Here is a 12,763-nt window from a genome sequence, read left to right as displayed (position 1 = left end):
CAATTGGAAGTTATTTAGTTCATTTAAGAGACACTAGCTTTCAGACAAGCAAATCTGGTATTGATCTCAAAGGATTTTGACAGCACGTACAGAAATTGCATTTGCAAATGACACATTTCCCCTGTTTTATCTCGTTTACAGTTGGTTTAATAGGCTATTAGATATCATGTAACTAATCTCTTACCTGTGTGGGCCTTCTTGAGCTATCTGGAGTGCACGTGAACTCCTACGGGTTATCCATGCCATATTTTCCCAGAGACCAAAACCGTCCGTCCAGATTTTGTGTGCAGCTCATAGTCTGGCCGAGTCTCCTCCCTCCTTCTCCTGTCACCATTCTCTTGGTTGGATTTGTTTTATCCTTTATTTGCTATCGTAAACGGCATTTACAGTGTCATAATGTATATACAAAGATGTCAGATGACCTAAAAAGCTTTTTGGACTCAACACTTTGAACTTGGAGGAGTTTTGTATTTTCTGTCTGCATTCCTTTTTGATGCTCCTCCCTCTTCACGCAAAAGTAACACTTTTAGATTATACACTTGATTTGGTAGTTGTAGTTTATTAGTAATGTGTAAGTGTAGTAAAAAGATCCGAATGGCTATAATTTTTGAGATGGTGCAAGTTAATAAGCAATTCACTTTTTGAACTGTGAGCAGGTTTTGATGTTGAGTCACTTGATACTTGTCTTGTGACACTTAGCTGAAGTGAGCATGTCAATGTAGAGCTTCAGTACAAAGAAGACAACCAGCTGTTTTTAACTTTTTTCTTTTCTTTTTTTTTCAAAATAGATCTGAGACATGGCAAGTGGGTCTTCAGAGGCTGGTGATCCATACATTTTCTGCACTGATACTTTACCCACTGATGCCCGCTACCTTCCTCCTTTGGCCAACGGACTACTGGGATGGAAGGTGTACAATAATGTCATGCATATGGGTGGCATTTACAATGGCGAGGGTGGGCGCTGTCACAGAGCAGACATACCCTGTCCTCTAGCTGTCAGAATGGATACAGTGGAACCTGGGAATCACTCTTACTGCCTGGACACAAATACAGGTGAAGTTGTCAGTAGTTTGTTTAGACCCCTGCTACTCGAGCTCTGGGGTCCCTATATTATTATGCTGGTCTAGTTCCTTTCAAATGGTAGACATGGTGAGTTCAAGCATAACCTTGGCATTTAGGCAGGTTTGGTTCTATTTTACCAGTGGTACAACTGATTTAGTCCAGTTTATGACTCAACTGCAAAATACCCATTATCTTAAACTATGATCTTACCCTTTGTATATTTATGTTTCTGTTCCAGGTATTTTTACACACACTCTGAGCACAGCTAGAGTGACGGCCTCACAGTCATTGTACTCACACCGATCCTACAATAAACTAATGGTGATGGAAATCATGCTGGTGCGGCAAGGCACAGATGAGGAGCCAATTACAGTGGATCTGCTCACGAACTTTAGACCTCTGAGCAAAGACATTGTTTTTGAGACTGGACCAGATTATAAAAGTGGCAAGTAAGTAAAACACACCAAACAGGGCCAACTTTCTGACCATGCGCCCAAAATGCAGCTCCGAATGCAGCTGAAAGTAACAAGCAGTCAATGAATTTTGTTATTCTTTGAGCTTCATTCTCGAGGCCTCCTACAGAATCACTATTTATTGATGGACACTGCCCTCTGCAAACCACAATTTAGCTTTAACTTTTTTTTTAACCCTCTCCTACCACAAAAATGCAGTTTTAGTAAAAAAGGAAGTTCACTTGCTATTGTGCTTTCCATGTACCAAGATGGAAAAATTGTTAATTGCTTTCTTTCTCATTGTGAATAAAGTTATGCCTGATCAGTGTTTCTTGTAATGGAACGGAAACACGATCTCCTGATTATTAAACTGAATGTCATTTATTCCTCTTAGGCACATCTTTGGACATACAACTGCAGCAGAGTATCCCGGCGGTTCCTGTCCCACTGTGCACCTTATCTGGACAGACATACCTGTAACTTTGACCCTTAATGCGGGGCAAAGCCAGGCTCGCTGGGGCTTCATTCTGGTTGTGGCTGAGAGTCTACAAAGTGCTGAATCCAACTATGATAAGGGTCTCTCTCTAATGGCGGGTGGAAGTTTACGCTCATCACATGAACAAGCCTGGAAGGAACTGTGGCTGCAAAGCAAGATAGATGTAGTGGGGTCTGAGATTCTGTGCAAAGCCCTGATTGGCTGTATGTTTTACCTCCTCAGTGCCTTTCCATCTATACATGACACAACCAGATCCTTTGGAGGAGTCAGTCCTGGTGGTCTATCCAATGGAGGCGATGGGCAGGACTACTGGGGCCATGTTTTCTGGGATCAGGTAAGACATTGACCACATCTTTTTTACTTAGAAGTCAAAGCAAGGGAACTCAAATGTAGCCAAACTGGAATGGATATTGCCCCTTTTCTGTTACCTCCATAGCACTGCTCTACTTAAATGTATCGAGCGCTACTTTTGGGTTTTTTTTACCACTTAAATAAAATAGCCACGATAATCTTCGTGAAGACGTCTATGTTGTTTTATCATATAAAAATAAAGCTAGGGAAAGCTGAAAGCTGTCAAAAATACAGCTTTTGAGGCTACTTTAGAAAGTAATTCAGTGTTAAGCATTTATTTATTTATCTATTCTTCCAGCCTAGAATTGCTAGAAGAAAGAGCTTTTAAAATCTATGGGCCATGGGTAGGATATAACCTGAACAATGATTGTTTTGTTATTGATCTATGAATATTTAGATACTTTGATTAAACTTTTTTTTTATAGTAGAGTTAGTATCCAATGCAATTATAATAATATATGCTGCTGACACTATTTCTTGAAACAGGACATTTGGATGTATCCTGGTATTGCTCTCTTCTACCCCACACTAGCCAGATCTGTACTGGAGTACCGCGTGAGGACAATAGACGGTGCAAGAGATAATGCACAAAGGCAAGGCTACAAGGTATGACTAACTGACAACAACTAAAGCCTGAAAATTATATGTCTAGGAGTAAAATACCCTTATGTAACACAATAATAATTACTTGTATTATGTAGTATGCAAGTTTTCCCAATAACAATTAAGTGCACTACTTCTACTATTAGGCGAAGTCTGATATTGTTGTTTGCAGCTCAAGTTACTAAAGATTGTTAATTGGTAGTAAGAAGTGGTTCGTGGTACACTGTGCTTGCAAAAATGTGACAGAGCAAATGCATCTTTATTTTATAGTTCATGCATTTTTAGCCTTCAAAATCACTTGTTGGGCACATATGCCTTAATAACAGTAAAAGTCTTGTACAGGGAATAAAGTTTCCATGGGAGAGTGCTGTGTCTGGCAGAGAGGTCTGTCCTGAAGACATTTATGGACAGCAGGAGATTCATATCAACGGAGATGTCACCCTGGCTTTTCAGCATTATCTCTATCTGACTGAGGTACAAATGGTTTTATATATTCACAAGTTTTGGTCACTTTTTTTTTTTTCATTTTGAGGACTTTTGAGTGTTCAAAAAAACAATCGGCATCAGATATTCCTTCCTAGTGTGTGGCAATGTGTTAACTCAACCCTTTGTCCCAGGATATATCCATGTTCACAGAGGGTCAGGGCAGCCAGGTCGTTTGGGGCATAGCCGATTATTGGATCTCTAGAGTTACATGGAGCCCACAGGATCACAAGTATCACATTTTAGGTAGGCTGCAAAAACTGTATATGCCCCTGTGGCTGAAGCAGTTCTGTATAATACATATTATTATTATTATTATTATATTTACAGACTTTTTTTTTTCATTTACAGGTGTTATGCCTCCAGATGAGTATTACTACAATGTCAACAACTCTGTGTACACAAATATAGTGGCCAAATTAAGGTGATGGATTAAGGAAACCAAAACATTCCTAGATGTATATTACTAATGTTAATCGTTTCATTGGGCAGTCTGGAATTTGCGATTGAACTAGCAGACCTTCTTGAGAAACCTGTACCAACGGAATGGAAAGAAGTGTCAGAAAACTTAAAAATACCTTTTGATGAAGAATTGAAGTACCACCCTGAGTATGATGGCTACATCAGAGGTATTTTCTTTGACATTATAAATGTCAAAATGTATTTTTCTATGATTGGTGTTAGTACTTGTGCTTTTTCACAGGTGCTCCAGTAAAACAGGCAGATACAGTTATGTTAGGTTATCCTCTTGGATTCCCTATGTCTGCAGAGGTCAGGAAAAATGATCTCCTGGCATATGAACCTGTTACAGACCCAAATGGTCCAGCCATGACATGGGTAAACAACACATATTCAAAGTATGCTGTATATAAACATATTCAATGTATGATGTATAACTGCAAGTATACTGATTATCCTCGACAGAGAGAGCGGCTCTGCACATCTTTATACATATTACATTTTGTGATATCTTGCAGGGTATGTTTGCAATAGGCTGGCTGGAACTTGGAGAGGCAGAAAGAGCTCAACATTTGCTTGTGAAGTGCTTCAACAACATCCAGGGTCCATTCCAGGTTAATTTAAGTTCATGACTAACATCCCAAATTAAAATCGGAAATATATATGGTATTCTCCACTCTCTCTAGGTCTGGAGTGAATCATCGGATGGCTCTGGTGCCGTCAATTTTCTTACCGGCATGGGAGGTTTCCTTCAAGCTGTGCTATTTGGTTATACTGGTTTCAGGTTAGTATTTAGGACCTGTGTAGACTGAATAAGAATTATTTTGTACTGTATAACTGAACCATGGTGTTTTTAGAGTTCAAAAGGCATGTCTTTGCTTCAATCCGCTTCTGCCAAATGAGATTTCTGAGCTGTGCATCCGTGGAGTGAACTACCTTGGCAATCAGCTTGATTGGATGTTGAGGAAAGAAGAAATTTCCATCATTTTGAGAGGAAGCCAGTGCTCTGAAGACAAAGCAACTAAAAGCTATGATCTACAGGTTATCCTGAAGGGTTCAGGGTCTAAAATCCCGCTCTTACCAGGTGTCACATAATGTCTTGTATTTGATCTGTTTATTGTTCTATTGCAATTAACTTTTTTTGTTTGTTTTTTTTCAGGTCAGCCCGTGACATTTTCAAGGGAGCCCGGCTACATTTGTAAACTAGAATCAAATTTGTCATGTTGGCCTTTCTGAAAATTGTTGCCTTTAATCAAATTCCTAGATATCTGAGATGCTGAGTGATTTCCTTTACAGTAAAAGCCAAGGGTTTGTGTCAAGTGTGTGTAGGCGTTTTTGCTATGTTTGTTATGGTTATATTAAAACATTTATACTAGTGTTTGTTTTTTCTGCTGTGAACGCTAGTTTACCATTTTCAGAACCAAAACAAGTCCAACCATATTCCTTCTGGATGAAAATGGGCGGGTCAGTGAATATCCTACCAGCGAATGGTTGGTCAATTTAAACGTGTGTGGCTTTCAAGCCCAACCCCAACCGTCCCTGGTAGCGTTTGATTCAATCACTTTGTTGCGCCGTCTTCATAGTGTCAACGAAGAGCAGTACAGATCTCCGCCTCCCCAGAATGTGCGAATAAATCGAGCACATCACGTCGACGTCAGAGCGCCGCTCTGGATTGGCTGTGTGAGTTTTAAACGTATTAAACCGTTTCCGCGGGCAGTGTGCAGGGTTGTGCTGTTGTCTGGCACGCTTTTTTTTCTAGTATATACATATGATCTGAAAGGACGTTTTTATTGAGATCGTTTTTATGTCAGGATGCGATATAAGCTTTTTTAGTTGAAAGAGGAACGTTTACTTGGAAATATTTGGAAGTCGACTAACCATGGTAATTATTTTTATATAGTCTTACACTATTAGCACTAAGCTAGCCTCAACGCCCTCGCTAAGTTGCGTTATAACATAAACACTGCAATGTTAGTAGTGACGAATGGAGGGTATACAAAACTATATCTGACAATATGTACATCATTGTTATTGCTATTTTATCGTTGCATCATTGAGTTGATATTTTATTATACCGTTGGGATGAAAGCCATTTGTTTCCTGGGAGACGCAATCCCTTCGTAGAGAATAAAAAGCCTTACGAATAAGGCTCGTTTAATACAGAGAGTTTTACCCAATGTTTGTAGCAAGATTGTAATGTGCACGTATGGAGAATGAATCTTAAATCGAACACAACATTCCTCTATGCAGTGTTCAGTTGTCTGTCCTCCATTGCCTAAACTGCAGTATTAAAAGCCTAGAGCTTTTCAGATAAAGTGATGCATTGACCATTCATTCAGTATTTCACATTTGATTGTACTATTTTATTGAAATGAAACGAATGCGTTCATAGTTGTCTCAAACTAGTAGCAGCATAAAACACCTCAGTGTTATGTGTGTTCTTCAAACGCGTAATATTGGTTGTGACTTTTAAGTATGCATTTGGACTGTTGCTTGTCTCAGTCTAAATAACGCCCCTTTAACATTTTTTGTTTTCTTTACAGGCTGTAACCATGAACTCAGTGTTGTCTCCTGTTCGGTCTCTGATGCAGATGTTTGAGGGCAAAGCCCAAGCTTTTATCAGTGAAATTGACAATGTTCATATGGTATGGCTTGAAGAGATTCAACAAGAGGCCAATCGCATGTTCACAAGGTTAGCATTATTCTGCAGATGATTATGACTGTCATATATCTTTGCTTCTGTTGTCAAAGTGGTTGTTGTTGCTTTTTGCAGAGATTTTAATGCCGAGCCAGAGCTCATGCCAAAAACACCCTCACAAAAGAAGACGCGCAGGAAACGTGTATCTTTAGGCCGTCAGGAAGATGGTCAGGCCAGAAGAAGGTTTTCAAAGGGCCGACGCAGCAATCTCCGTGGATCCTCTTCAAGTGCTCTGAACTGTATTACTGAGGAAGGAAATGATTCTCAGGCTTCTACCTCCAAGATGGAAAATACTCGGCCAAAACGGGCTACTCGCAAAAAGCAAACAAAGACTGATGAAGAGGAAGGAAGGCAGACTCACTGTAGCAGCAATAAATCTGAGGAGATGGTCAGTGTGAAAGCAGAGGTGATAGAAATCTTGGAAGAGAATGAAGATGAGGAAAAGAAGGGCACAGACGAGAAACCACCCAGCAGCACAGAGTCTCCCAAAAGTATTCCTTCTCCAGAGTTGGTTGTTTCCATTTCCCCAGCTGAGCGCCGGTCTGCTGAGTTGGCTGTGGAAGTAGTGACCTCTCCTGGACACACAGTTGTTGAAACTGAAGTGACAGAGCTGAATGCAAGCAAAAAATCTTGCAGAAGTTCAGTGCGGCATTCGCTTAAACTGCGCCACTCTTTGGCTGGATTGAGACACAGTATGACCCAGGAGTCCATCAGACGTGCTTCACGAAGATCCATGCTCAAAAGAAAAGTGTCTCGTGTGGGAAACTCTACATGTAGCAGCAGTGTTGGTAAGTTTGCTGTCTGTAGGGCCATACTGGTGTAAAAAAAATATTCTTGGTGTTTTAAATGTTTCACAATGTGTAGATGACTCCTGCATGGATTCAGTTGATGAAGAGGCTGAGGTGTAAGTAACTTTTTAATGAGTGGTTTGTACTTGAGATATATATATATTATTTATTTATAAAAAGAATAACCCTTTCCCTCTTTTTACTATGCTATAGAATGGTAACCTCTGCACCTATAGAGCCTGCGACTGATGCTGTACCTGAACAACCAGAAGAAACTGCTGAGGAAGAAACGGTTTGTATTTTAATATCTTGCTTATGTTTTATCCAACATGCTTTTTCCTAATACTCTGACCTCATTCAAATACAGGCTTGTGTGAACAAGATGGTACTCCCTCTAGTTAAGCCTGTTGGGCGTGTAACTCGCTCCGTTGCTGCCCATTCTCCTAAACTGGCTCCACAACCACTATTTGCAGTTAAAATTAACACTCCAGACAAGCGCCCAGGTATAAACACATTTTTTGGTGAAAATATAAATGAGTAGTAGTGAAGTTGTAGGCTTAATTTGTGCCTATTACACTTTATGTTTCAGTTACTGCAGAGAAGCAAACCTCGCAATCAAGTCGCCGGTGAGTGTATTGCCTGCTCAATGCTTGAAATCAAAATCCCATCTCAAACATTAAAATGCAAATAACCTTGTTTATATTATAGCTCAAGTACTAAAAGGAAAGCTCCAGATGTGGAAGAAAGCCCATCAAAGAGATCCTCCCCTCCCAAGAAGAGCCAAAGTGTATGAAAAGCGTGGCATTTTTGTATAACACTGTAGTTATAACCATTGTGTAATATTTTTGTAACTTGTCTTTGTAGGCAATCAAGCCACACATGAAATCTTTCCTCCACACTGTTCAGAAGAATCAGATGTTAATGATGACACCAAATTCTCTTGGCCGGTCCACTGTTCTCAAGTCCTTCATTAAACATACCACTCCCCTAAGGATGGATCAAAAGGTGATTTGAATTTTTATTTCGAAAGCCGCATGTTAGGCCAAGAATTTTAACTAATGAAGGCCTTTTCAACCTTTTTTTTTTCATTGTTAATGAGCACTTGTTACAGCAGCCTGTTGAATAGCACTGATATAATTGTAATGTTTTAAACTGGGGACATTATCTGGTGAAGGAAATGCTGTAATCTCTAGTGATGGTGCCATTTAATATGCACATCCCTCTTTTCTTTGTCTCCTCTCTTAGATGAGCAGTAGTATAGTGGTAAGTGATAGTTTGGCCTCTCCATGTCTATAGGGTAATAATAAATGTCCTAACATGTCTGTAGCATGTCCTCGGAAAAAAGGAAGAAAGCTCAATATGGCTACATTCAAATCACTAATTATCTGTTCTGCACCTAATAGTGTGGGTTTGGTTCTCTTATACATGCATTGCACTGGATTACAACTTCTGTAACCCTATAAATGTTGTGAGCTTTGTTTTCTTTACTTTTGGTCATGCACTGGAGTCCCTTACAAAACACAAATGCTTCATCCACTATTTTTAAGCATTTTTTGAGCACATTTTTGTTAGAACACAAGCAGTTAAGTTTTTTATATTTTTCGATTCCTCTACTTTCTGAATGTTTGTTTTCTAACAGACAAAGGAACGCTACAAACTGGAAGCCCTTAAAAAGAAACAGGAGCAAGAAATTGAAAGAATGAAGAAGATGGAGGAGGAGAAAAAGAAAAAACAGGAAGAACTCAAAAAGTTTGTATTGCGTGGTCATGGATGAAAGATATTTGAGTGCTATTGCTCAATTAAAACATAAATAAATTAAACTAGTAATTTGTAGCTAATATGTTCATAATTACAGGAAGAGGGATGAACGACTGCGGCGAGTTTTTGAAGCCAAAGTCAAAGAAGAGCAGAGAGAGGAGGAGAAGAAAAAGAAGATTGAGCAAAAGATGGCTCAGATTGATGAGAAAAATGACAAGGTGGGTAAAGTATGTGTCAACAATCAACTGAGAGGCCAAAATTACCACAAGAAATTAACATATTTTTGGGTGTGTAGCGTGTGGCAGACGAAAAGAAGAAAAAAGTGGCCCTGAAACGCCAAGAGGAGCTGGAACTTAAAAAGAAACAAGAGGAAGAAGCTAGAAAGAAGAAGCTTCAGCAGGTAAACAAATCCAAAATGGTGAATAGTGTTTAACAATTGCAATTTATATTTTACATACATTCTCTGTTCTGATTTTGTCTGTAGGAAGAGGAGAAGCGACAGCAAGAATTGCTGGCCAAGAAGAAGGCTGAGGAAGAGGAGAGGGCTCAGAAACTGACTGAAGCCCGCAGAGCTTTGGAGCTTAAACGAGAGCAGGAGCGTGAGAGGGAGCTGGAGAGGGAGCAAGAAAGACAGGCTGCTGCTGAGATGTGTGTAGCTGGAGGACTATTTGAACTACACTTGGATCTGAAACAGATCATCTTTTAGTATAACAATAATTATGTGTTTAGGGAAAGACTTGAGAGAGAGAAGGCTCTTGCACTGCAACGTGAGGTGCAGCGGGCTGCGAGGGAGAAGGAGAGGAAAGAACTAGAGGAGAAGAGGAAGGCACTTGAGGAAAAACGAAAACTGGTAAAACAACATTGAACTTTCAAATGAATTGTCTTAGTCTGAGTTGTACTAATTTTGTCAAAATTTTTCTACAACAGGAGCAGCAGCTGCGGGTAGCAGCTGAAGAGAAGGCAGCTAAAGAAAGACAAGCTGCTGAAAAGCAGGTTTGTGAAAAGTATAGTCTCTATTCATGTAATGTCACTTGCAAATATGCACATGTTTTTTTCTGACACTGAATCCAATGCACTGTCTCCTTTATTGTCTCCAGGCTGCAGCTGCTCTTAATGTTACAGTGGATATTGAGGTAGGACATGGTATTTCATTTTTCGGTTTTTTGAATGGGCAGCACATTGGACTTGGCTTCATTTCCTTTTTGTAGCCTGGCGATGGATCGATCTTTACTGTATATACTGAGGGTCAGTCAAATGCTACTCCATAGTAGTTTAGTTTTGATATCTGGCCAGCATAAATGAGCCTTTCAGGGGGTGGGGTGGTGTATAGAGTATGTCCTGGATATGAATTGCCTAATTACCCAAAAACGTTCATCAAAAAAACCCTTTGAGCTTTGAATAAGTACACGCACCATATTTTTCAGCTCTTTTTAATCCCACTGTATTCAGTAAAGCAGTACCAGGCACTGACCAGAGATTCTCTTTGTCAAGGGGGTCCAACAATTTGTTTATACACCACATCAATGACCATGCACACATGTACATGTCTTTGTTTGACTGACTGCTGGCCAACATTTCGATGTAGTTACTGTATTCCTCTTCTCATTTGCAGTAGCTTTTTCTTTGCTGTTTCCAAGCCCAGATAGCATTATTGGATTTAATTGTATGACTCATATATTACATCGCTTACAGGAGTCGCAAAACATCTAACTGTTTTTCTTGTCAGAGATCTGTATTGAATACACCTGTAGGCAAAGGAGGAGCACTCAATCAAACAGTAGATATTGATGTAAGTGTTAGTGACATTTTTTGAAAATCTGGTGTCACAAGGAAGCATTTCAAGGGTTTAAGTCTTTCACTGTGTTAAAGCTTTATCACTAACACTTGGTGATGACATAAATTATACTTCTCAAAAGAGCAGTTCTTAAAGCTGAAAAGGAATGAGTAGGCTACAGTAGGTACACTTGCCCCTCAGTCCACCCTCCTAAACTGTTCTGTGTATATCCAATTAGATATAGTCCTTTATCAGAATGGCATTAATTAAACCTCTGGGCTATTAATGTTCATGAAATAGTTTTCCTTTTAGATCTTTTTACCACTATATATTTCACTTTGTGTTGTGTTTCTGTCAACATAAAAATGATAATATTGGGTTTTGTTTTTTCTGCTATCAGCGTTCTGTGATGAGTACACCTGTGGGCAAAGGGGCAGGAGGGGACGGGCTCAATGTGACTGTGGATATTGAGGTTTGTGAATGTGACTTGGTTTTTTTTGTTGTTGGTTTTTTTAATGAGCTTTTCTGTATCTAAAGTTCTTTTGTGTTTTGTTCCTCATCACACAGAGATCTCCTCAGTCATACTCCATCACTCCAAAGGGTGCAAACAAGATTCCATCCAAAAACCCTGAGGATTATGGCATGGACCAAAACAGTGACGATTCCACAGATGATGAATCTGCACCAAGAAAACCTATTCCATCCTGGGCTGAAGGTAGTATTGTTTTTGTTTTTTTTACAACTTGTATAATTTTAAGTTGAATGTTTTCTCAAATGTTTTTTATTTCATTTTTTTAGGACATAACCTTCAGATTTTTATCAAGAAGCAATATTTCAACCCTCCAAATTTGGATGCCTTCTTTGGAAAAATTGAACCACCGAATCTTGAAAACATCTTTTACAAGAACAAGCCTCGCTATATGAAACGCACCAGTTCTGCAGTGTGGCACTCGCCTCCGATTGGGGGCAAATAGTGTCTGTAGAGTGATACAGACTTCTACTGCTGTATAAAGTTGTTTTTTTATGTTCAATAAAGTCTTGTTTGTTAATTGTAGTTGTAATGACAGTTTGAAATATTGTAACCTATGTATGATAATATCATGGACTTATAGAGAAGGGTTAGCTGCTTTTTTTTGTACCCAACAGAGAATCTTTCTTTAATCAGATGTGGGTCAATGTGATGAGGTATGGGTTAGTGCATTGTTAAAATGACACTGCAAATACAATAAGTGTGATTTTGACCGCAACCCAGTCCCAGATAAGCGGAAGAAAATGGATGGAATGGTGATTTTGACTGGTTGTAGTTTCCAACTTGGTGAAATACACAGAAAATATTGATAAACAGAAAAGTGAATAAATTTATTACATTTTCTGATAATGCCTTAATTAGTGTTATTTTCCTGCCCAATTTACAAAAAGTGTCATGTGTAACTTAGATTGTATTAGGCTTTCTGATGTTCTGGTTAGGTTATAAAGTTATTCAGACTTTATTTGACCAATCTTGGGTATAGACCATTAAATAACTAAATGTTGCCTAAACTACTTTTTCCAAAGTAAGATGAACTTCTACTTTGAGCACTTGCTCAAGTAGGATACATATCAGAGTATATTAATTCATACAGTTCTTATGTCAAGGCTAAAACTACCACTTGGCGATGGTCCATAATTTGCTCCATGGATAATGGTTATTTGCCTAGATCTGAAAATTTAAGGGGCATTTAAAAAGACAGTATGCTTGGTAATTGTGTTCCACAGCTTAATCTAGCTCTGCCCTCGACATTCGTAATTTCTTTGGCTCTAAGAATATACAATAAAAGCTCTAGTTGACAAATTTACATA

The 12,763-nt window shown here is 39.1% G+C and overlaps 2 protein-coding genes across 3 annotated transcripts; both read left to right on the top strand.

Annotated features, from left to right (window-relative positions):
- Positions 1 to 282: 282 nt before the first annotated feature.
- Positions 283 to 5,283, top strand: pgghg (protein-glucosylgalactosylhydroxylysine glucosidase). The gene is made up of 14 exons (XM_033968763.2): positions 283 to 517; positions 789 to 1,053; positions 1,301 to 1,511; positions 1,909 to 2,344; positions 2,848 to 2,967; positions 3,307 to 3,438; positions 3,582 to 3,693; positions 3,799 to 3,871; positions 3,940 to 4,076; positions 4,151 to 4,284; positions 4,425 to 4,520; positions 4,593 to 4,690; positions 4,764 to 4,990; positions 5,066 to 5,283. Exons 2-14 carry the CDS (start codon positions 798 to 800, stop codon positions 5,140 to 5,142), a joined length of 2,109 nt encoding a protein of 702 aa, XP_033824654.1. The 5' UTR covers positions 283 to 517; positions 789 to 797; the 3' UTR covers positions 5,143 to 5,283.
- A 323-nt stretch (positions 5,284 to 5,606) lies between these two features.
- incenp (inner centromere protein) lies at positions 5,607 to 12,298 on the top strand. Of its 2 annotated transcripts, XM_033968452.2 has the most exons (20): positions 5,607 to 5,788; positions 6,450 to 6,598; positions 6,680 to 7,392; positions 7,469 to 7,508; positions 7,606 to 7,684; positions 7,760 to 7,895; positions 7,982 to 8,018; positions 8,101 to 8,179; positions 8,257 to 8,397; positions 8,638 to 8,655; positions 9,032 to 9,141; positions 9,248 to 9,368; positions 9,446 to 9,550; positions 9,635 to 9,798; positions 9,880 to 10,000; positions 10,078 to 10,143; positions 10,248 to 10,283; positions 11,325 to 11,396; positions 11,492 to 11,639; positions 11,723 to 12,297. In XM_033968452.2, the coding sequence occupies exons 1-20, from the start codon at positions 5,786 to 5,788 to the stop codon at positions 11,896 to 11,898; spliced, it is 2,514 nt and encodes an 837-aa protein (XP_033824343.1). In that variant the 5' UTR covers positions 5,607 to 5,785; the 3' UTR covers positions 11,899 to 12,297. The 2 variants fall into 2 exon arrangements, with proteins under 2 accessions (XP_033824343.1, XP_033824344.1); XM_033968453.2 differs by lacking the exon at positions 8,638 to 8,655 and having other exon boundaries at positions 5,618 to 5,788; positions 11,723 to 12,298.
- Positions 12,299 to 12,763: the final 465 nt, after the last annotated feature.

Source organism: Periophthalmus magnuspinnatus, chromosome 6, assembly GCF_009829125.3.
Source record: "Periophthalmus magnuspinnatus isolate fPerMag1 chromosome 6, fPerMag1.2.pri, whole genome shotgun sequence".
In the NCBI taxonomy this organism is placed as follows: domain Eukaryota; kingdom Metazoa; phylum Chordata; class Actinopteri; order Gobiiformes; family Gobiidae; genus Periophthalmus; species Periophthalmus magnuspinnatus.
This window is presented reverse-complemented; position numbering and strand designations above follow the sequence as displayed.